The following is a 25,152-nucleotide window of genomic DNA, read 5'->3' as shown; positions in this document are numbered from 1 at the left end:
GTACCTGCAGACTGGGCTTTTGCGTCTCATGCACAAGGACCCCCAGGTCCCTTTGCACGGTAGCATGTTTTAATTTGTTTCCATTGAGATAGTAATCCCCCATAATCTTTCAGTCTCCCTTCAACTGAGGGGAGATGGCAGAGGATTGAAGAATTACAAACAAAGCCGTAACTCAAAAAGGATAAGCCCAGCAATTACAGACCAGCTAATTTAACTGTGATGGGGAAGCTTCGAGAAACAATTGTTCACGATAGAATTAACAGTCACATGGAAACATGTTGGGTGATTAGGTAGAAATAGCATGCATTGCTCAAGGGAAAATCATGTTTAACTAATTTACTGGAGCTTTTTTGATGAGTTAACAGGAAGTGTCGATGAGGGTAATACTGTTGATGTGGTTTACATGATTTTCCAAAAGGCCTTCGATATGTTACCTCACAACATACTTGAGAAAAGTCATAAAAGAGACAGTAGCAAACTGGATACAAAAATTGGCTGAGTAATAGGAAACAGTTAGCAATGAAGGATACGTTTCGGACTGAAGGAAGGTTTACAGTGGAGTTCCCCAGGGGTCAATATTATCCTTACCCATCTTGATATACATTAATGTTCTGGATCTTGATGCACAGGGGACAATTTTAAAGTTTGTTGATGATATAAAACTTGGAAATATTGTAAACTATGAGGAGGAGAGAGCAGTATTTCAAAAGAACATAGACAAGTTGGTGGAATGGACAGACAGGTGGCAGATTAAGTTAAATGTAGAGAAGTGCGAGATAATTCATTTTGGCAGGAAGAACATTGAAAGACTGTACAAAATAAAGGATACAACTTAAAGGAGCAGAGGGACCTGAGTGTACATATGCATAGATCATTGAAGGTGGCAGGACAGATGGAGAGAGCAGCTAATAAAACATACAGTATCCTAGGCTTTATTAATAGTGGCATAGAGTACAAGAGCAAGGAAGTTATGCTGAACTTACACAAAACATTGGTTAGACCTTAGCTGGAGTATTAGGTTTAGTTCTGGGTACCACACAACAGGAAGAATGTGAATACATGGGAGACAGTGCAGAAGAGGTTCACAAAAATTATTCCAGGGATGAGAAACTTCAGTAATGAGGGTAGATTGGAGAAATTGGGACTGCTCTCCTTGGAGAGGAGAAAGCTAAGAGGAGATTTGATAGAGATGTTCAAAATCATGGAGGGAGCTGGAGAGAGCATATAGGGAGAAACTGTTGCCCCTCATAAAAGGATCAAGAATAAGAGGACACAGATTTAAAGTAAAATTCAAAAGAAGCAAATGCAACAAGAGAGAGTGGTTTCGTACAGCGAGTGGTTCGAGTCTGGAATGCATTGGAGACCGGTTCAATCAGACATTCAAGAGGGCATTAGATGATTATTTGAATAGAAACAACGTGAAGGTTGCTAGACTGAATGGCCTCCTTTTGCACTGTAACAATTCAATGATAGAGGGGTGGTGTGTAGTGACACATCCTAAAGAGACAAATTATTACATTGAACATTCAGTTTCGGGATAAGGTGTAGAAGAATCCCTGGGTACTGATAATAAATCACTACAGCAGCAACATATATTAATACAGCCAGGCTATTCAAAAAGTAAACAAAGCACTGTGGTTCACTTCTTGAGCTGTAAATCAAGCTTGCATTAACCTTGCATAGAATCTAGGGTAGATCATACTTGGGAGTACTGTGAACAGTTGTGGTCTCCATATTACAAAAATGATAGAGACAATGGAGAAAAAGAGTGATTTACTGGAATGATACTAAAACCTATCAGGAGAGGTTGAACAGGCTGGAGACTCGCTTCACTACAAAACAGAAAACTGAATGGTGATCTGATAGAGATCTTATAAGATTATGGAAATATATCAGGTAGACTTGGAGAAAATTGAAACTCAAGGTTATTAATATATGATTGTCATGAATAAGTCTCCCCTCAGCCACCTATGTTCAAAAGGAAACCTCCAGCTATCCAATCTTTCCGCTTGCAATAAAACCTATTTTCCAGGAAACATCCTCTGTAACCTCTCTAGCGTGAATGTAACGTGGTGACGAGATTCACGCACAGTACTCTGGCTGTGGTTTAACTAATGTTTTATACAGTTCCAGCATGTGAGAACAAATGTTCCATATTATCAACAATAAATTTATTCCACTTTATCAGCTTACCAGACAGACGAGGAACAATGCTAAAGGAAATGGGTACAAAAACCCTGAGAGGATGCTAAGAAATATGGAACCAGGTATGGCAAAAGTCTGTAAACTGGAGAATAAGGTCAAGGATTATTTTGCAAAATATGGTACGCTGTGCAACAATATCTTAAATTCACACAGTTGCACTCTATCATGAATACTGTACTTTAAATATCCTTTAATGTATTCATACACATTCACCATATCAGCAAGAATAATGACACCATAGCAGCGTTTTAGTCATGTGATGATATTGGAACAGTGACCTGAACATTGAACAAATCTTAAGTTAACATTAGGCATGCAAATTAGACAACTAATCACAACCTTACCATGAAGTGGAGACAATTAAAATAAAATGTTTCAATAAAATTGAGAATCTCCAAACAAACCAATTAATTTGTAGGTAATGAGCAGTAGATGCTCAAGGTGAAGAAAAAATTGATATAATCCTAGAATCCCAAAAATGCAGAAGGGGACCATTTCGCCCACCGAGTCTGCATTCTTACCCAGGCTCTCTCCCTCGCCATATCCCGTAATCCTGCACAAGATATCCTTGTCCCTCACACAAATTTGTTGATAGTCAACAAGCATCACAAGTATTTATAGAGTGAGAACTGCATTCAGATTAGATCTATATAAAGCATTCACTGCCTTGCCTGCTTCTAGAGTCCTCCTGCACCAGCCTGAAAGAGAGGAAACCAATTGTCCACCAGGAGAGCAGTTCTTATTTTTCTATAACGAAAAGGACTGGTTACCAATCAGCACTCCCATGGTTGCATGCTTTACAGAGATAATCTGACATATGTTGAAAGGGGTGGATGAGAATCAAAAAAAAGCATTTGAAAATTGTCTGCTTTGGCTTAGTGGTCGCACTCCTGCCTCAGAGGCAGAAGCTTGTGGGTTCAAGTCTTACTCAAGAGACTTGAAAACATAACCCAAGCTGAGGAAGTCCTGAACTGTTAATCTTTTGGATGAAACATTAAACTAAGCTATTTTTAGTCTGCGCAAGTAAATATAAAAGTACTATGGTAGTGTACTCCCCATAGCCCTGGCTAACATTTATGCCTCATGCATCATCAATAAAACAGATTCTGATCATCATCTCTGTCATTTGTGGGGTATTAAACCTGTAAATTGGCTATTGCATTTCCCTATTATAGAATCACAGAAACCCTACTGTACAGAAAGAGGCCATTCGGCCCATCGAGTCTGCACCAACCACAATCCCACCCAGGCCCTATTCCCATATCCCTACATATTTACCCACTAATTCCTCTAACCTACGCATCTCAGGACACTAAGGGCAATTTTTAGCATGGCCAATCAACCTAACCCACACATCTTTGGACTGTGGGAGGAAACCGGAGCACCCGGAGGAAACCCACGCAGACACGAGGAGAATGTGCAAACTCCACACAGACAGTGACCCAAGCCGGGAATCGAACCCAGGTCCCTGGAGCTGTGAAGCAGCAGTGCTCACCACTGTGCTACCGTGCCGCCCTGACCGCCTATATTAATGCAGTGGCTGTACATCAAAATTAATTTATTGGCTGCAAAGAACTTTGGGACATCCTGGGTTCATAAAAGGTACTTCATGTTTGCAAATTCTTTCCGAAACAGAACTTTGCAAATTTTCCAGTTGAAAGGAAGAGTTTCAGTACCATGACTGTCCTGTAACACTCTCCTTACATGCTCATTCCTACAAACAAATATATCTGAAACATTTAACTACATTTTAACTTACTTTTTCACATGAATAGTGTTTGAGAAACATATGATCATGTTGCCAGGAGGGGGGTAATGGGGAGTAAAGTTGACATTGAAAAATGTGACACTCAACAATTGGAATGAAGAACAACTGAGATTGTGTTGATCCATATCTGTGCTGGCAACACCCAGAACTACCATCACTCATTTTTGACCCTCCATTACGAGTGTTGGATGAGCAGAATATTTCCTCCAATTAAATACTGGGAAGGGCAAAGTCATTTCTTTCATCCCAACCACAAAACCATGTTCGCTGAACACTGAATGTATCTGTCCAGGCTGAATGAGACTTTATTTAACCTTAGTGTCCTATTTGACCCACAGATGAGCTTCCGACCCCCCTATCCTTTATCATCACAGTGGGCTACGTCCACCTCTTTAACAGTTCACCTATCGCCACAACAGGTTCATTGCAGACGCCATCTCCCTGACCCTACACTCAACCCTGGGACACCTGGATAACAAAGACTCCTATTTGTTGACTACAGCTCAGCTTTCAACACCATAATTGCAACAAAACTCCTCTCCAAACTCTGTAGCCTAGGACTCAGCTCCTCCGTCACTGGATCCTAGACTTCCTAACCCACAGACCGCTATCAGTAAGGATGGGCAACATATCTCCTCCATGATTAACCTAAACAATGGTGCCTCCCAAGTCCGTGTCCTCAGTCCCTTACTATACCCCTTATACACTTATGACTGTGTGGCCAAATTCCCCTCCAACTTTATTTTCAAATTTGCAGATGACACCACCGTAGTGGGTCAGATCTCAAACAATGACGAGAAGGAGTACAGGAAAGAGATAGAGAATCTGCTGAAATGCTGCGACAACAATAATCTCTGCCTCAATGTCAGTAAAACAAAGGAGATAGTCATCGACTTCAGAAAACGTAGTGGAGGACATGTCCCTATCTATATCAATGAGGATGAAGTGGAAATGGTCGAGAGCTTCACGTTTTTAGGTGTCCGGATAACCAACAACCCGTTCTGTCCCTGCACACTGATGCTATAGTTAAGAAAGCCCACCAATATCTCTACTTTCGCAGGACTATCACCAATTTTTACAGATGCACTATAGACAGCATCCTTTCCGGATGTATCACAGCTTGGTATGGCTCCTGCTCTGACCAAGGCCGCAAGAAACTACAAAGGCCTGTGAACGTAGCCCAGTCCATTACTCAAACCAGCCTCCCATCCATTAACACTGTCTACACTTCCCGTTGCCTTGGAAAAGCAGCCAGCATAATCAAGGACCCCATGCACCGTGGACATATTCTCTTCCACCTTCTTTCGTCGGGAAAAAGATACAAAAGTCTGAGATCACTTACCAATCGACTCAAGAAGTTTCTTCTCTGCTGCCATCAGATTTTTGAATCGACCTACTGTATATTCAGCTGATCTTTCTCTACCACCTAGCTATGACTGGAGAACTATATTCTGTACCCTCTCCTTTCCTTCTTCCTGATGTTCTCTATGAACGGTATGTGCCTGTATAGTGTGCAAAACCAATACTTTTCACAGTATTCCAATAGGTGACAAAAATAAAATCAACATTGCCCATCTTCACTTCACCTCATCCGCTGTTGAAACCTTTATCCATTCTTTTGTTTCCTCTAAATACAACTATTTCAATGTTCTCCAGCCACCCACCCACTCTGCACCCTCCATAATGAGCTCATTCAAATTTCTGCTGCCCATATTATAACTCACACCGAGTTTCATTCAACCATCACCACTGTTTACAAGACTAACATTAGCACACAGTCTGGCAAATCTCAATTTAAAAGTTTTCAAATTCCTCCATGGTTTTGCATTTCTCTATTCCTTTAGCCTCCCTCCGCCTTACAGCCTTCTGAGAACTCTGTGCTCCCCAATTTTGGACTCTTATTCATTCCTGATTTTGATCACCATTGGCGGCCATGTAATTAACTGCCTAAGCTGCAAACTCTTGAAGCCCATCCCTAAACTTCTCTGTCCCGCTCTCCTAATAAAGTGCTCCTACTACCTACCTCTTTGACCAAGTTTTGATCAACTATTCTAATACCTCCTGTGGCAGTGTCAAATTTTGTTTGCTAGCACTTTATGAAGACTCTACTACAAATGCAAATTGTTACCATTCTACCGGGCGAAAAAGCTACTGCACCAGAATTAAGTAAGTTTATTTATTAGTGTCACAAGTAGACATACATTCCCTCATAGCGCCAGGGATCTGGGTTCGATTCCTGGCTTGAGTCACTGTCTATGTGGAGTTTGCACGTTCTCCCTGTGTCTGTGTGGGTTTCCTTCAGGTGCTCCGGTTTTCTCCGACAATCCGAAAGACGTGCTGGTTAGGTGCATTGAGCATGCTAAATTCTCCCTCAGTGTACCCGAACAGGCGCCAGAGTGCGGCGTCTAGGGGATTTTCACAGTAACTTCATTGTACTGTTGATGTATGCCGACCTTTGACACTAATAAATAAAGTTTAAACATTAACACTGCAATGACATTACTGTGAAAATTCCCTAGTTGCACTCCGGTACCTGTTCAGGTACACGGAGGGAAAATTTAGCATGGCCAATGCACTAACCACCACATCTTTCGGACTGTGGGAGGAAACCGAAGCACCCGGAGAAAATTCATGCAGACACGGGGAGAAAGTGCAGACAGTGACCCAAGCCAGGAATCGAACCTGGGTCCTTGGCACCGTGAGGGAGCAGTGCTAACTACTGTTGCTCTTTGATCACTGTTAATTTAACCGATTTGTCAGGCTGGCAAAAGGATGCTACAATTGGACTCAGTGCCATGGTTTGAGGAGGAGAAAATGGAATCAGCCACAATTACAGCTTTTGACTATTTTTTTGCAACTCATGCTGAAAATGGGCACGTGGTTGTTTGCAGTTAAATAGCCCGCTAATATTCAGTCCACAGGCTGATATATGAACAATGAGGACGAGATGTACAACACATTTTATCCAGCATCAGGACTGCATATCTCTAACTGTGAAAACACTCTTGTACATACAGCATAACACAAGTTAAAACACAGGAGATGTTCTTCAAAGCCAAAGTAGAAAAATAGTGTTTCACGCAATACTAAACCATAAAAGAATCAATAACCATCCTGCTACTACAGTCTTTTGTAAAATGAAGTAATTTCATGAGCTAATGGATCCATCATAGTTTCCATCCACAAGGCAAAATTTTGGCTACTTACCACTCAAGGGTCCCTTTCTTATTTTCCCAAAATCTAACTATTTAGAGTGAAACACATTTTTTTGAACATTCTGCAACCTTCATCTATTAAGTGAAGTCATCTTATTTTTATACAGAAAGCAACGTGAACAGGAGATGCGCTATATTTTTTCGGAGTCATTTACATGTATTTTTTAATCACCTGTTTTCAGTTCCCTTCACAACCACTCCTTAGCATTGAGGGCTTCACCATAACTACTTGAATCTAATGCTAAGAGTTACAAGTACAGCACAGATTGACTCTTGATTTTTCCTTCCTTCCTTCTTTGTGCGTTGTGTGTCACACATCTGTTTCATGTCTCCCCCAGTGGCACCATCAAAACCAAGGGCACATTATGCAAGCAAAAATGAGCTTTCTTTCGAAGTACATAGTGTACAAGCACATTGTGTAGCTCAAAAAACATTAGAATCTATTTAATAAAGTAGTGCTCCACCTTGTAAGTATGCAAACATGGTGCTGATTACATGTGAAAGGATACAAAATATATGTGGTAAAGTATGCTACCAATACTTGTACATAATAGGTGTCCTTGTATTTGGAAAGAACCTTTCCCAATGCCTTGGCATCATCCATGTCTTTCGGAATTACAATGGTCTTTTGCTCCTCTCTATTAAAAATCAAAAGACAGAATGATAAGGTTAATAAACAGCTTTAAGGCAAATATCATTTGAATGCTATTACTTGATAGAAAATATTTCCCATAGTACATTTTTTTTGTTGGATGATCCAGCTTCACCCTCTATGTTCTTTGAATCACATCTATGAATAATCTTAATTGCATTTGATGGACAGAGATGAAGATGTGTGAGGTGGTGGTATTGGGGTGGGAAGAGACACCACTGCCTTCAATATGAGCAGATCCAATTCTAAGTAACCAGTCAACCAAACAGCCTCCACTACTGCAATGGAGTGGAGCTTATTCGATAGCTCTTTCAAAGGATTGACACAGCCCTGATGGTCTGTGGTGGGGGTTTTTGGAGAAGATACTGAGGAACAGGATATATGTACATTTGGAGGAAAAAGGATTACTTGGTGACAGGCAGCATGGTTTTGTACGGGGGAGGTCACATCTCACCAACTTGATTGAGTTTTTTGAAGACGTGACAAAGAAAATTGATGAGGGAAGAGCTGTGGATGTAATTTATATAGACTTTAGATGTTTGACAAGGTCCCACATGGCAGACTGGTACAAAAACCAAAATCACATGGGATTCGGGGTGGGCTGGCTAGATGGATACAGAACTGGCTTGATCGTAGAAGAGAGAGAGTAGTGGTGGAAGGATGTTTTTCAGAATGGAGATCTGTAGCTAGTGGTGTTCTGCAGGGATCTGGGACCTCTGTCATTTGTAGTATATGTATATGAAATGATCTGGAGGAAAATGCGAGTGGTCTGACTAGTAAGTTTGCGGATGACATGAAGATTAGTGGAGTTGCTGATTGTGCCGAGGATACAACAGGATATAGACAGATTGGAGACTTGGGCACAGAAATGGCAGATAGAGTTTAATCTGGACAAATGTGAACTGATGCATTTTGGAGGATCAAATTTAGGTATGAATTATACTGTAAATGGCAGAACCCTTAGGAACATTAACATACAGAGGGATCCGGACGTGCAGGTCCACAGTTCCTTAAAAGTGACAACACAGGTGGCCAAGGTGATTAAGGAGGCATATGGCAAGCTTGCCTTCATCAGTTGGGACATTGAGTATAAACGTTGGGAAATAATGTTGCAGCTATATAAAACCTTGGTCAGGCTGCATTTGGAGTATTGCATGCAATTCCAGTTATCCCACTACCAGAAGGATGTCGAAGCTTTGGAGAGAGTGCAAACAAAGTTCACCAGAATGTTGTCTGGTCTTAAGGGTGTTGGCTATGACGAGAGGTTGAATAAACTAGGATTATTTTCACTGGAAAGATGGAGGCTGAGGGGAGACCTGATAGAGGTCTACAAAATCATGAGAGGCATAGACCGGGTGGATAGTCAGAGGCTATTTCCCAGGGTGGGAGTGTCAATTACACAGGTTCAAGGTGAGAGGGGGAAAGTTTAAGGGAGACGTGTGGGGGAAGTTTCTCACGCAGAGTGTGGTGGGTGCTTGGAACACGCACCAAATTACAGATTTGGAAGACTGATGGTTGTGTACATGAATTTAAGGCTGGAGGAATTAGAGATAGGGTGATGCAAAGTCATGGACAGATTTGAAGCTTAGGACAAGGAATTAAAGGTAATGCTTCAGGACAGTGTCAGTGTCGGATTAGTTAATTGCATATAATTAACTTTGATTTTTCAGAATTTAATTTTTAACATACATATTTAATTTTCAATTACTATTTTGTGTTGAATTCATACTGTGAACATTGGTGATAATGCGTACAACTGAAAATGCATCATTTTAAAACCCAAATAAACTAGGGAAAAGTGGTGAAATCAACAGTAGACAAACAGTTAGATATTATTAAACATTTCATAGAATCCCTACAGTGCAGGAGGCCGTTCGGCCCATCGAGTCTGCACCAACCACAATCCCACACAGGCTCTACCCTCATAACCCCATGCATTTACCCTGCTAATCCCCCTGACACTACGGTCAATTTAGCATGGCCAATCCACCTAACCCACACATTTTTGAACTGTGGGAGGAAACCGGAGCACCCGGAGGAAACCCATGAGACACGGGGAGAAAGTGCAAACTCCACACAGTGATCTGAGACCAGAATTGAACCCGGGTCCCTGACGCTGTGAGGCAGCAGTGCTAATCAGTGCCACCGTGTTGCCCATTCATCTTGGAGCACAGTTCCAACATAGCTAGCAGCTCTCTGGTATCTTCCCTTCTTGACCATTTTTCATCTTTGAGCCACTGCAATAAACCACTTAAATTGTGGGAACATCGTAAATCTTACATGTGATTATTCTCACCAAACATTGGAAGAACCTTGCCAACAAAGGGTCATTGGACGGAAATCAGGAGAAGCACGCCAGGTCAATTTTTATCCCCTTTGGTATACCAATGGTGACAACAGTAACCAGAACCAATGGAACTCAACACAGATCCAGAATTCAAACTGAGACATAAGTCTATGGTGGTGTAATTATCCATTGGAGCTTTCAAAGGAGCTGCATCATCTAATTTTATATAATCCTTGCAGAGGATAATGTTGCTTGTTACTAGATACTGAGACTAATCTTGTTCTGATTGCATCCAACACAACCCAAGACAAAAGTGTGCTAAGAGAGTTGTTCTGTACTGATCATGCCACAGTAGCAACTCATACCAAGGAACATCTTCAGTGGTAAATAGTTAGAGACTCTCACTCCGGAAAGGAGTTTGGTCTCTCGCACCTGAAGAGAGCAGAGTTTGACCATCAGCAAATGATCATCTTGGTCCAGGACATTACAATATCACTATGAATCAGCATTGATAATGCGATAACATAACTTAAAAGGAGCAGAAGTAGGCCATCTGGCCCCTCGAGCCTGCTCCGCCATTCAATAAGATCATGGCTGATCTTTTCGTGGACTCAACTCCACTTACCCGCCCGCTCATCATAACCCTTAATTCCTTTACTGTTCAAAAATTTATCTATCCTTGCCTTAAAAACATTCAATGAGGTAGCCTCAACTGCTTCACTGGGCAGGGAATTCCACAGATTCACAACCCTTTGGGTGAAGAAGTTCTTCCTCAACTCAGTCCTAAATCTGCTCCCCCTTATTTTAACGCCATGCCCCCTAGTTCTAGTTCTGCCAGTGGAAACAACTTCCCTGCTTCTGTCTCATCTATTTCTTTCATAATCTTATGTTTCTATCAGATCTCCCCTCATTCTTCTGAATTCCAATGAGTATAGCCCCAGTCTACTCAGTCTCTCCTCACAAGCCAACCCTCAACTCCGGAATCAACCTAGTGAATCTCCTCTGCACCCCCTCCAGTGCCAGTATATCCTTTCTCAAGTAAGGAGACCAAAATTATACACAGTACTCCAGGTGTGGCCTCACCAGTACCTTATAGAGCTGCAACATAACCTCGTTGTTTTTAAACTCCATCCCTCTACCAATAAAGGACAAAATTCCATTTGCCTTCTTAGTTACCTGCTGCACCTGCAAACCAACTCCTTGTAATTCTTGCACAAGGACACCAGGTCCCTCTGCATTTTTTACCATTTAAATAATAGTCCATTTTGCTATTATTCCTACCAAAATGGATGACCTCACATTTACCAACATCGTACTCCATTTACCAGACCCTCGCCCACTCACTTAGATTATCTATATCCCTTTGCAGACTTTCAGCGTCCTCTGCACACTTTGCTCTGCCACCCATCTTAGTGTCATCTGCGAATTTTGACACACTACACTTGGTCCCCAACTCTGATGCAGGAGGTTGTGGATAGCTTCATATATCTAGGCTCCACAACTATCAGCAATCTGTTACTTCATGCTAATATCAATACGAACATAACAGCTACAACGTTTCCAATGGACAAGCTGAATAAGTGTGAGAAACAACAGCAACCTGAAGAAGAACACGAAAAATTGTAATTCTACCAACTCCTGTGTTCTCAGTGCACTCCTCTATAGTTGAGACCCAGCAAGAGAAAAGGCTAAACAGATTCCACCTTCACTGTCCCAGACATGGCATCTCATAGTGGGTCAGTTCTCCATCTGAGGTCCTGAATCGTGTTAATTCTATCAACAACACTTCTTCTTAGACAGTCCCTTGGGAGTCGAAGATGACTTGTGTCTAGGCCACAAATGAGTTCTCAGCTGACTGAGGAGCCCAATGTGCGAGCTATGGTTTCTATCCCTAGTGGGGCAGATGGTAGTTGGAGGAGTGGGTGGGATGCCCAAGTTGCCATGCTTTTCTTTCACGGTCAACACTTTGCTTCAGGTTTCTCTCGCTGATGAAACTCGAGGTGTTCAGCTCCTTCCCAGATGCTTTTCCTCTACTCTGGGCAGTCATGGGTCAGGGGTACCCACATGTGTTTGCTGTGACAAAGCTCTGAGCTGAGCACTTGTTTTGAGTGTCTTGTGTCAGGCATGCAAACAATGTGGCCCACCCAACAGAACAGATTAAGTGTGGCCAAAATGGTTTGATGCTGAGGATGTTGGCCTGAGCAAGAAGCTGTGCCTATCCTGCCAATGGATTGGCAGGATCCTGTTGAGACAGCACTGGTGGTACTTCTCCAGGATTTTGAGCTGTTTGCTGCACATAGTCCATGTCTCTGAGCCACAGAGGAGGGGGGGAATTATACTGTTTTGTAAAACATGAGTTGGTGCTGGGTCTGAGGTTCTGGTCTTCAAACACTTTCCTCCTCAGACGAAGAAAGGCTGCACTGGCATACTGAAGATGGTCTTCAATCTCATCATCAATGCTGCTCTCATTGGTATGGCTCCTAAGGTATGGAAAACAGTCCACATTGTCCACAACTTTGTCGTGCCACGAACGTGAATTGGGTCTGTAGTGGATCTGTTGGTCAGGATCACAGCTTGTACGTCATTGTGGAGGCAGCAGAGGATGGTGACAAACTTTGTTTAACTCTGTTTCTCTCCACAGATGCTGCTAGACCTGCTGAGTTTATCCAGCATTCTCCCTTTATTTCAGATTTCCAGCATCTGCAGTATTTTGCCTTGAAGGGAAATGAGGTAATGTACTTACACCGATATTGTTTCTTCGGGGATTCCATCTGCTCCTGACGCCTTGTTGTTCGACATCCTCTTCTACCTCATGCCAGGTTAGGGTTGTGCTGAAATGGTGGCAGGTCACATGCTGTGGGATGGAGTCAAGGACACTCATGTTGAAGACAAAGTCTCTATTAAGGAGGTAATGGAAGTATTCCTTCCAGCAGGTGCTGACTGTCTCTCTCCATTCTTGAGGAGCACCCCTCAGTTCTTGCCAGAGCAGTGAGGTGGTCTTGACTGCACTAAAGAAACCTTGCACACCATAGTTGTCGGCGAACTGCTGGATCTGCTGCACTCTCTCCAGCCACCATCTGTTCTTTAGGTCATGGGTTTTCTGCTGGATCTCAGCCTTCAGCCGTCTGTAGAGCTGTTTTCTTGCCCTCGAGTTGGGTTGCTGTTTCAGGTTCAGAAGAGTCTTGTGCTTCCGTCTCATCAGCTCCTTGATCTCCCGGTCATTCTCATCAAACAAGTCTTAGTGTTTTTTTGGTGGAGTGACCAAGCCTCTCTTTGCAGGTGTTAATTATGGAGGCTTGGAGGGCAGACTAAGTGATGTAGACATTGTGCGTTACCAGGACTAGTCAGATTGGCAGTGAGGCACTATCTGAATAAGGCTCCCTTCCCAGGGTCCTTGAGTGCGCAGCACTGATTTTCCTGCGGCATTGTTTCTGTTGCCATCGCTGTTTTGGGGCTAAATTGATGTTGATCACAAGAGAAGATTAGATAGTGTCCATTCCGCAATTGCCAGCTCCTGTCATGGCACTTGGACGATGCATGTCACTTGGATGATGACACAGTCAAGCAGGTGACAGTGCTTGGAGTGAGGGTGTTGCCATGGGGACTTTTACTTGTTTCGCTGATGGAACAAGGTGTTGGTTGTGACAAGGCCGTGTTCTAAACATTTTGTTAGGAATAGAGTGCCATTGGTGTTGGATTTTCCTACACTCCTCTCTACCCATTAAACCTCCCTGGTTTGTGTCCTTTCCAATTCTAGCACTGAAGTTGTCAAGGAGGATCAGCTTGTTGTCCGTTGGGACTTGAGGCAAGAATTGTTCAAGGCTGGAATAAAATTTCTCTTTGGACTCCTCTGTAGCTTCCACTGTTGGGATGTACACTAAGGACAGTAATGCACTGGTTCTGGGCTAGACTCCCTTCTGAGACTCTCAGCCAATGACATCTGTGATGGCTCAGTCACGTGCATGTGAACGTTGGCTTTATGCCCAAAGCCTTCTGAACAGTGAACTAACCAGTGAGTCATGGCAGACTGGACACCTATACCTCGGTACAAGGTCACATGCAAATGAGGTATGAAGATGGCAGATATCGATAAAGACAATTGGTAGATAGTCGCTGACGATCAGACCTCTGGAGGGTGACTGTTCATAAGGACATCAGAAGAGTCAAGAAGAAACAGAAAGCTCTTCTGGCTGAGAAGGCGGCCAGAGAAAACAGAGGCCAGCGATTCTTGCTTCTTCGCAGCCCATTGCCTTCATCTGCAGCAAGTGCAGGAGAGACTGCAAAGTCAGAATGGGGCTTCTGAGCCCACCAAGTTATGTTTAGCGCAGAGTTGACCACCAAGGCGTAAACCATCGTCTCACCAGACAGAAGGCTGCCAGAGGATTCAACACGAAGATGATCTACACATTGGAATAAAGTTACATGAGAAATGCTCATGAATATTCTTTCAAGTATCGTGGTGTATCTAAATAACGGATTTCACATTCTATAGCCATTATCAGATGCTCATATCATTACTATTCAATTAAATTTCTTTTTACCACAAACAATGACACCACTATTCCCAACCAAGCATCTCCATTCTGGCTAAGTGCCCGGGTGATCATAATTAGAAAACACAGAACTGTAAATGATTGGGATTGATTTTTCCATACATAATCTGTGTAACTGTTCTCTATTCATTGTATTTTGTATGTGAATTCACCCTGCCTTTAATCAGAAGATATTTCTCCAAGTTCAGTCACAAAATCTGTTTGCTGTGATTCATAGAAACTCTTTTTAAATGGATTTTGCAGACAGTTTGCAGTAGTGCATTGTTTAAACAGTCATTAGACCTAGTTTGGGAGAAAATACATTGCTTGCCGAAACGGATGCATATTAAAGTTTTAATGCTGGACGAGCAAGATTCTGGTGTGCTGTTGGCCAGTTGTGAAAAATCAAATTCAACAACAAAAATAAATATAATCTACAGCAATTTATTTTATTGCTTTTGCAGCACTTAATCACTGTATCTGCTTGTGGAAATAGCAGACATTACATAACAAATGTAATTAATTGCATGAAGTTCTTGAGGCATTTTAACTTGACACAGGGAGTAGGCTTCCTTTCAATTGTACAAATACTTACTCATCAAGCTCTGGGAAATTCCTGTATACTAGGTACATAACAAAAGCAGCTGAGGAGAAGGTAGAGAGAAGAATAAAGATAGACGTCCGTGCTGATCCTCCCTCCAACGATGTTTTCCCTAAAAGTACAAAACTTCATCAACTGACATTCTAGAAATAATTTCCATGACATATAGAGCTTAAAATACACATCAACATATTATGTCCTATGACTCAATTTGGACAATTCTTTCACACCTAATAATGCATATATAATTTACCGCATAAACCAAAATGCTGACAGCAACCTATATTTATATAACACAATTAGCATAATGAAATGCCCCAAGATGTTTCACAGATGCACTATAAAACAAAGTATGACAATGAGCTTGATAAACCAAACTTCGAGCTCAATTTCCCAATTCACCAAACTTCAGATTTCCTTAAATCTCATTTCTCAAGTGACACCTTTATTCTCGTTTTCTCTTTTTTGCTCCAATGGTGCCTAAACTCCATTTCAGAAAATCAGGAGGATGATCCCTCAACATCTGCCAAAGGCAGGTTAGTCAAAGTGCTACTAAAATCTGGGTCTTGTTAGACACATCATAGACTATTCAAGGTAATCAACCATTAGTTGCATCACATAACTCAGCAAAATGTCATGAATACTGTCTTTAGAGCAAGTAAAATTTCACTAAACAAGTGGCGAGTTTCTTTTATACTGATTGTATTTTTTTTCTTATTAAATTTTCCAACATCAGAATTCTAGTTCAGATATTATGGCAAAAGTAGAAAAAGACTTTTTTCCCCAATTCCACAGTTTTGTCAGGGACTTTCTCAAAATGATACTGACAAGAAAACAACTTTTAATGAATGAATATAATTGGTTAAATCTTTCCCCAACAAGTTATTCTGAAACAATGTCTACAACATTGCTGACAAAGGAATCAAAGGTTATCAGGGGTAGATAAGAATGTGGAACTTGAAATACAAACAGATCAGCCACATCTTACGAATGGTGGAGTAGGCTCCAGGGTCTGAATGGCCTACTTCTGCTTGTATTTCGTATTGTTATGGCGCGGCTGATGGTAAATGCCGAGCTACCCAAGTCCCAAAGGGAAACTTGAAACAGCTGCCAAAACATTTTTTTCAATTTGTATAGCATGAGGAGAGACATTAAGATCCAGAAATGTTGCCCCCGACTACTTAAAATCCCGACAGTGTGGAAAGAGACTATTCAGCCCATTGAGACTTCACCGACTCTCCGAAAGAGCATTTTATCCAGGCCCTCGCCTTGTAATCCCATGCATTTACCATGACTAATCCACCTAACCTAAAAATCCCATGACTAATCCACCTAACCTAAAAATCCTCGTGATGATTTGATAGTAAAGTAAATGTTTAAGAAATAAAAAAAACACAAAAAAGGCTTCATACAGTAAAAGTGCTTTAAAACAGTTCCAAAGTTGTTTATTTTACCCTGAGCTGACTTTCCCTTTTTAGTTCTGCAATTAGCCTCACAGATTTTAAAATTTATAGAATTCCAGTAACTTTTGTGATACAGTGCCTTTGTTTTCTCTTAGGGTGTCCTCGAAGGCTGACAACAGCTGGTTCTGTGTTCTGGGAGTTCAGCTATCCTGCTGTCTTCTGGAAGATCCAAGCAGGTGCCCTGTCTCTTACTCCAAATTACCATACTTACAACCCCAAACAACTTGTCATCAAGTACATAAGAAATATGACAATGACATTAGCAAAAGAATATTACATTTTGCTTTCTTGACAGTATGTTCATAATCCACAGGCTCATTATATGTCAATTCTTTAACAGTTGTCTTTCCGCAGTCATAACTTCAGCATGACCAATGTTAGAAATTTTGGTCTGCCAAATTGGGTTTGTATAAAAAAATATTTTTTGTGCACATCACATTTAACCTGAAAAACTGAATATTATTCGTGTACCTGTTTGAAATTACCTGCCTGAATAACCAGGAGTACTGTCATCTTTCAAGTTTCCTGAAGCAACAATGTCATCCAAAATCAATGTTAGGTTCCATGTGTATGCTGACGACTCCCACTTCTACAGTGCAATCAACTCTCAGGACTTCGCCACTCCCTCTGATTTATCATGCTGCGTGCCTGACATGCAGTATTGGTATAGCAAGTATTTCCATTAATTAAACGACGGGAAGGCCAAAACCATTGTCTTCACCTCTGGATGCCACCATCATAGGCAGTCTAGTACACTCTCTTCTCAGCTGTTGAAGTCAAAGCCTACCTCCTTCAAGTAGGCTTTCTTAGAATGTTTTCGCTGAACACGCTGTGATCCTAACATACACCCCAAAGACAGCTTAGATTATGTAAGCCCTGAACCTACAACCTTTTCACTCTGAGGTTAATATAATACATTTAACAGTTTCACTTAATTTCCCAGTTTAATTTAGTTTAAAATCACAGCTTCGTCATTAATATTAGATTGCCTGTGGCAATCAGTCTTTCTTGTTCAAATAATATAGTAATACCTTGCACAAACTCATTCCCTAGTCACCGCCAATTCCACCCCTTTCCCTGGTCACTTGTTGAGATACAGATCATTTGCAAACTTGGCATCCTGTTTGACCAAATTAATCATCCAACCCCATATTTTCTCCTATTACCACCTCACTTATATAAACTTGTTCATATCCACCCCTGCCTTGCTCAAGTCATCATCTGCTGAAATCCTCATTCATGCTATCGTTATCTTCAAACTTGACTACTTCAATAGTCTCCTGGCCTGCCTCCTACTTTACACCCTCCCTCCTACTTTACACCCTCCCTAAATCTAAGCTCGTCCAAAACTCTGTTGCTTGTATCCTAACTAATACCAAGTTCCGTTCGCTTATCACTCATGCTTGCTGATTATGTAGACCAATGTATGGTTCTTGGCCCATAACACCTCTATACTTCTATTTGTTTTCTAATCCTTCCATGGCTTTTTTCCTCAACTTAACTCTTTAACCTCCTCCAGAACGAAGAAAAAAGGCAGAAAAGTAACTCATCACATCTCTCAAAGCTTCCAAATTCTCAGACCCAATGAATTACCCTTTTAGAACTGTTGTCGATTATCAGGATAAATATGTTAGAAATTTATACACAGCAAAAGCCCACAAACAGCAACGAGATGAATCAATAGTTCAGGTACAGAGGAAAGTTAGCCAGTTCTGTGCTTCTTCAAACAATGTGATGGAATCCTTTACATCCATTTGAATGGCTGGAATAGGCAAATAAGCTCAATTAACAAATGCATTTGCCTAAGAGTAGTTCTGGCAATGCAGCACTCCATAGTAAAGTAACAGGAGTGCACTTGCACTAATCATCGAGTAAAGAGAGGGCGAAAGAAAGAAAAAGTCAGGAGGGGAGAGAGAGGGGCTGTAGGAAATTGGGGTGAAGTCAATGCAAGGTAAAGGAGATGGAAAAGGGAAAGTAAAAGGGTAAGGAAGGGAGAAACAGCATTAAGAGGGGGCGAAGAAAACCAAAACCAGCAGTCAGTCATTGGTTAGTTGGTCATTCTGTGATCATCATGAGCAGTCCAGTATACGCTCTTCCCAGCTGTTGAGGTCAAAGCCTATCTTCTTCAAGAAGGCTTTCAGGGTATCTTAGAAACATTTCCGCTGACCACCCCTGTGATCTTAACGCACTCCCCAAGTGACAGCCTAGATTATGCAAGTCCGGAACTGACAACCGTTTCACTCATAGGCTTGAGCACCAGTTAATATGATACTTGTAATGGTTTCACTTAATTTCCTGCAGTTTAATTTAGTTTACAATCACTTCTTCATAATTATTAGAATACCTGTAGCAGTCAGTCTTTGATCAATTAATATAGTATAACCTCACATAAAAAATGAAATTCTCCTAACGGATGGATGACAAAGTACATTTTACTTTTGTGAGAGATTAAATTCTGTTCATATAATTAATAAATACATCAGGGACAATCTTTTGGCAAGCTCTATGACACAACTGTATGAGTGTTATTCCCATGTCTGTTTATACAGAGTCTTGTGACTAAGAATCTCAGCTGTTGACAGATACAGGTAATGAAGGCCATAATATTGAATGAAAACACACAGGAACCATTTCAAGTAACCATAATCAGAAGTCAATGTACAGAAATAAAGGGAGCTAAATTGCATTCCTGGAATGTGGAAGACCAGACCTCCAATTGGTGATCAACTCTGCTACCACTGAAACTCTCATCCATGCGTTTGTTATTTCTAGGCTCAATATTCCAATCATCTCCTGGTCAGAACTCCATCAACTTAATCTTATCTAAATCTCTGCTGCCTATATCCTAACTCACAGCAAGTTTCATTCACCCATCACACGTATGCTCGCCGACTTACATTGGCTCCTAGTTGAGCAATGCCTTAATATTGAAATTCCCATCCTTATTTTCAAATCCAAATGGCCTTGCTCCTCTCCATCCCTGTAATCTTCTCCAGCCCTGAGATCTCGGAGCTCCTCCAATTATGTCCTTTTGCACATCCCACAAATTTAATCACTTCACCATTAACCAGGCCTTCAGTCGCCTGAACTGTAAACTCTGGGACCCCTTAAACCTCTCCATCTTGCTGTGTCTCTCCTTAAAACCCCTCTCCTTGACACAGGCTGTGGTCATCTATCCTAATATCATCTTATATGATTCAGTGCCAATTTTTGTTTGATAATGCTCCTCAGAAGTACTACATTAAAGACGCTTTATAAATACAAGTTGTTGTTGTTGATAATCTAACATCATTGCCTCTTTGTTCAATATTGCATGCAAATAAGTGTATACCAAAATATTGCATGTTTGGAAGTATGGATTTGGGTTTCTCCTAAATGTGTATGCCAGCTTGGAACACTTGCAACACTGAAGGACCAACTGTTTAATTTGACAAATCAGGATTATGAATATATTGTAAAATCAGCTAACGTAGCTCAAACAGGCTGTCCTACTAACCATCTATGACAAAAGTTCTTTACAGCTTGATTCACAATTGTAGAATAGCACAGGGGAATGAGCATGAAGTTGCCCAAATTGGTTTAAGGCAATTAAAAAGTTGCATAGATATTTACCATTGTTACAATGACAGCAATGCAATTTTAATTACGAGATTAATAACCCACATGGCTGGACTAATAATCCAGAAAATGGGAGTTCCAATCCCACTTTAGCCATTTGTGAATTTCAATTCAGTACTTTTAGGGTACACATGGGAATAAAATAAAAAAGTTGGCATCAGCAAGACTAACAATGAAGCTGGTAAATTGTTACAAAAACCCAACCAACGCAAACAATATGCTTTAGGGAAGGAAAGCTGCTGCCCTTGTAGCAATATAGAATATCAGTTAGGAATTTCATCAGCAGGGCTAAATTCCCTGCACAATTAGTATTGTGGGGAATTATTTTATTTATTTAATAGTCACAAGTAGGCTTACACCAACACTGCAGTGAAACCACTGTGAAAATCCCCTAGTCGCCACATTCCAGCGCCTGTTCGGGTACAGCTCAAATGGTAGAGAGCACTCGCTTAGCATGCGAGAGGTAGTGGGATCGATGCCCGCATTCTCCAAATTGTTTAGATATGATAGTGGCTTTTAAGGGGCGTCTTGACACATACATGAATAGGATGGGAATAGAAGGATATGGCCCCCGGAAGGGTAGGGGGTTTTAGTTGAGTCGGGCAGCATGGTCGGTGCAGGCTTGGAGGGCCGAAGGGCCTGTTCCTGTGCTGTAATTTTTTTTGTTCACTGTTCTTTGGTGTCAACTGAGATGGGCATTTTAATTGTTAAGTCAATTCAATGACTTGGATGAAGAGGCGAATGTATGGTAGCTACATTTGCTGATGACACCAAAATAGTTAAGTAAATAAATTCTCAAGTGGACTAGTCTAAAAAGAGATAGCCTAAGTGACTGTTCAAAAGATGGAGTATAATATGGGGAAAATGTGAACTTGTCCACTTTGGCAGGAAGAATAGAAACACAGTATACTATTTAAATTGAGAGAGATTGAAGAACTGGAGTGATCGAGGTGCTCCACTACATGAATCAGGAAAGGTTAGTATGAAGGTACAGTAAATTATTAGAAAAGCAAATGGAACATTGGCATTTATTGAAAAGGAATGAAAAAGGGAAGTTTTACAAAAGCCGTACAGGACCTTCGTGACACAACACCTGGAGTACTCGGTGCAGTTTTGGTCTCTGTAAAGGCGGCGTGCAAGTGTAAATGATTTAAATGAACTGGGGTAAAGTTATGACAGACAGAGAGTCTGGGAGGTTTAAGACATTAAAGGATAGAGGTGTTCGGTTTGTGCATTTGTAATCAAATATTACGGCGGGTTTAAGGTATGTAGATTGGATCTAACATTTGCAGTTCTTTACATAAGTTGAGTGTGTGTTAAATTTCTAAGGGAAATAAAAAGGCTCTTACAGCTTGCAAAGGTTTCATAAGTAAACAAGGTACGGTCATTAAATGTTATTTGACATAAAAGTGGGAGCAACAGGAAAATACGAAAAAAAATTATATTTTAGAAAAGATCAAAGAAGTACCAAAGGCAATGGAATTGTAGATTAAGGCAAAGAATATTTAGAGAGATGTTGAGATCTTAATGCTTTTGGCTGTGTGAGAAAGACCTGCTGAAAACAGCTCTGGGCCAGGAGAGAAGGTGTACTTTAAACCAGCCATCGATTGAAGCCAGAAAAGTCTCAAGGCTGTAAAAAAAAGGCAGTTTTGTTTTGAAGTTTTGGATTTCCACAATAGAGTGGAAGTGATAAGTGCAACGTCATGTGGTATGTCTCATTAAAGTAAGAGTAGTTTTGCCTAGGAGGTAATATTACTGGATTTTTATAGTTAAACATCTTTAAAGGGGATTATTACTTGGATGGTGTTTACTTTTGGTCCAAACAAGAAGAGAGACTTTGTGGGGGAATGTTTTGTAAGACTAATTTTAACTGTGTAACTAATCTTGTATGCTTAAGCCTTTTCTTCTTGTTAATAAATCTTTGACTTTTCAGATCCCAGTAAGAAGTCTCACAACACCAGGTTCAAGCCCAACAGATTTATTTGGAACCATGAGCTTTCAGAACGCTGCTCCTTTCTCAAGTGAGTTTAAAATCCCAAAAGTGTTACAGGACTTAGCACTGCTGAGATCAGTATATTTCTTTCTCGTTTTCAGAATACAAAAAAAAATGGTCCAGTAAGCCAAGTTTCCCTATGGGTTTTGGTTTGCTCGGCATTTAGCATCTGCTATGGTGATAACACATCAGTTGCTGTACTGAGCAACTTATGCTGTGAGTGCAATTTCTATCATCGCATTCCTTCCCCTCGAAATTCAATCTTCTCCTGACTCACCACCATCCCCTCAACCTTACCCACTACTTCAGCCTCTCTGTCTTATACCATGTGTGATGTGGAGATGCCGGCGTTGGACTGGGGTAAACACAGTAAGAAGTTTAACAACACCAGGTTAAAGTCCAACAGGTTTATTTGGTAGCAAAAGCCACACAAGCTTTTGAAGCTCTAAGCCCCTTCTTCAGGTGAGTGGGAATTCTGTTCCCACTCACCTGAACAGAATTCCCACTCACCTGAGGAAGGGGCTTAGAGCTTCGAAAGCTTGTGTGGCTTTTGCTACCAAATAAACCTGTTGGACTTTAACCTGGTGTTGTTAAACTTCTTACTGTGTTATACCATGTGTGTCATGGTCATTTCTAACCATAGACTTAATCATACGATGGATTGTTAAGCCAGTTGTAAGAAGTTTAACAACACCAGGTTAAAGTCCAACAGGTTTATTTGGTAGCAAAAGCCACAAGCTTTCGGAGCCTTAAGCCCCTTCTTCAGGCGAGGAAGGGGCTTAAGGCTCCGAAAGCTTGTGGCTTTTGCTACCAAATAAACCTGTTGGACTTTAACCTGGTGTTGTTAAACTTCTTACTGTGTTTACCCCAGTCCAACGCCGGCATCTCCACATCTTAACAATCCATCACCAGAGTTGGTCAGACCACATCAAGAATAATCAGACTTTACTCACCTCTGCCAAAACCAAAAGAGCATTGGGATGTCCTGAGGTTGTGAAAGCAATATAAAAACTTTTCTATCTGCACACTGCCCCCTTTTTACTTTTTTTACTTTTCCTTAAAGTTACAAAGCCAATGCTCAAAACGGACCAGGCAAACCCAAATCCATTCCTTGCTTGCTCCACAAACCCATTTCAAATTCTAACTGAATCCAATTCATAGCCCCACAAGAGAGACCAACAAGATCCAAGATGACAAGATAAGGTATTGCACTGTACACTGCTCCTTCGCCGACATCGTGTAGACTTGCAGTGGCATCCAGCTTGACCTTACCAACACATATCTTGACCATTGTATTGTCAGACTGTACTCTCTTCCAGCTTGCCTATGGGGAGATGAAAGATGAAACCATAAACTCCATTCCCTTTGTCACGGTTTCCTGTTCGACTCTAAGCGGAGCTGTTGGTCTCAAAACTCCATCAGACAAACTGCTTAACACTCTCACAGACCTCAGTAACCGCCAGATTCGATTATTCCAATTCTTTCCAAACCTGGTCCCAGAGACTGAGGGAATCTTCTCGACCCCTCTGCGAACTCTTGAGTCGAACTCTATTGACCCGCATATCGACATTAACCATCCCCGGGCGCACCATTGCCTTTCGTTACCTTTAGCAGCCTCGCCGTCAGACGTGGTGTTCAGGGGCGCCGCTTCTTTCCGGGTAGTATGATTCAGAATTACTCTGGATCGCCTCACCACTCCACCACTACTCTTCGTGGCCATTTTGCTGCGCTGTGAAGATCGAATAAACCGGCGAACAAGCGACGTATTGCAGTCACAGCCCAGCCCGCCCTTTCACCTTTCACACCGCGACAAAGCGACAACGCTCTGCTCAATAGACGTGTCAAGAGCTCTAGCGCTGCTGTGGCCTGGAGGTGTAACTTCATGATCTATGTCCCCCCTCCTCCCTTCCTCCCCTCCTCCTCAACCCTGCATTTCGGTGTGAACTTCCTTCTAGCAACCAACAATTGAACTGAGGCTGTGACTTTTAAAATTCACCAACAAATTATATATTTATGTGGTTTATTTATTGGTATATTTCATAGCACAAAAGACAAATAAGAGATTTGTGATAACCCAAAGCTTTTGCAAACCAGATCATTCTTCAATGGATCTATCTACTGGAAAGTGTCCCAGACCTAAATGATAACCCCACCCTGATTAGTGCTCTCCATGAAGATCAAACCAAAGCATGCAAAACTCAAATGATGAACCACAACTAACTGCCCTCCTTCTACCTCATAATAATGTTTGTTGTTTAATTATGCACAATGTCTTTATAAATCCTCTTTAGTATTCTATACAGCCTTTATTAAAATGAAATTTAATTTTAAAATAACAATTATAAGGATTTGCATCATTGTTAAATGTTAAGAGTAATGTGCTTTGATCTTCAGTTCTAATATCAGTGTTTTCTTTTGTTTACTTACTTAAAAGATAATTATGTTCAAACGTGAAGTAAAACTTTTTTTTAGGTATTGGTTGTGGTCAGTGGTAGTACTCTCTCATCTTTGAGTAAAAAAGATGAGTGTTCAAGTCCAGAGACTTCAGTATATAATGTAGGCTGAGACTCCAGGACAGTTCTGCATTGTTGGAAGTGTTGTTTATTTTGGACAAGATGTTAAACTGAGGCCCCATCCTGTCAAGTGAACATGAAACCATCCCACATCACTAAGGGTAGAGGAGTTCTCCACAGAGTCATAGCCAATATTTATCCCTCATTCATCATCACCAATAGAACAGATAATCTGGTCAGAAGTGCCCATCTCATCACCTCTCCTCACTATACTTTGTATCCATTTGACCATATAACATAGTCAC

General features: G+C 41.2%; 1 protein-coding gene across 4 annotated transcripts in view; it reads right to left on the bottom strand.

The window, feature by feature from the left end:
* The window catches only part of tmem41b (transmembrane protein 41B), a 46,550-nt gene extending 22,408 nt beyond the window's left edge, over positions 1-24,142 (bottom strand). For all 4 annotated transcript variants that reach the window (XR_013498770.1, XR_013498769.1, XM_078220709.1 and 1 more), the window contains exons 1-4: positions 23,940-24,142; positions 15,255-15,372; positions 7,698-7,826; positions 2,194-2,287 (exon numbers count right to left, since the gene is read on the bottom strand). Coding sequence is in view for 2 of the 4 variants with exons in the window: in XM_078220709.1 (XP_078076835.1) it covers positions 2,194-2,287; positions 7,698-7,826; positions 15,255-15,372; positions 23,940-24,054 (456 nt within the window). In the remaining 2 variants the exon portion in view is untranslated. The remainder of the gene's footprint in view (positions 1-2,193; positions 2,288-7,697; positions 7,827-15,254; positions 15,373-23,939) is intronic.
* Positions 24,143-25,152: the final 1,010 nt, after the last annotated feature.

Source organism: Mustelus asterias, chromosome 9, assembly GCF_964213995.1.
Source record: "Mustelus asterias chromosome 9, sMusAst1.hap1.1, whole genome shotgun sequence".
Classification (NCBI taxonomy): domain Eukaryota; kingdom Metazoa; phylum Chordata; class Chondrichthyes; order Carcharhiniformes; family Triakidae; genus Mustelus; species Mustelus asterias.
The sequence above is the reverse complement of the archived record's forward strand: the minus strand, read 5'-3'. Positions and strand labels throughout refer to the sequence as shown.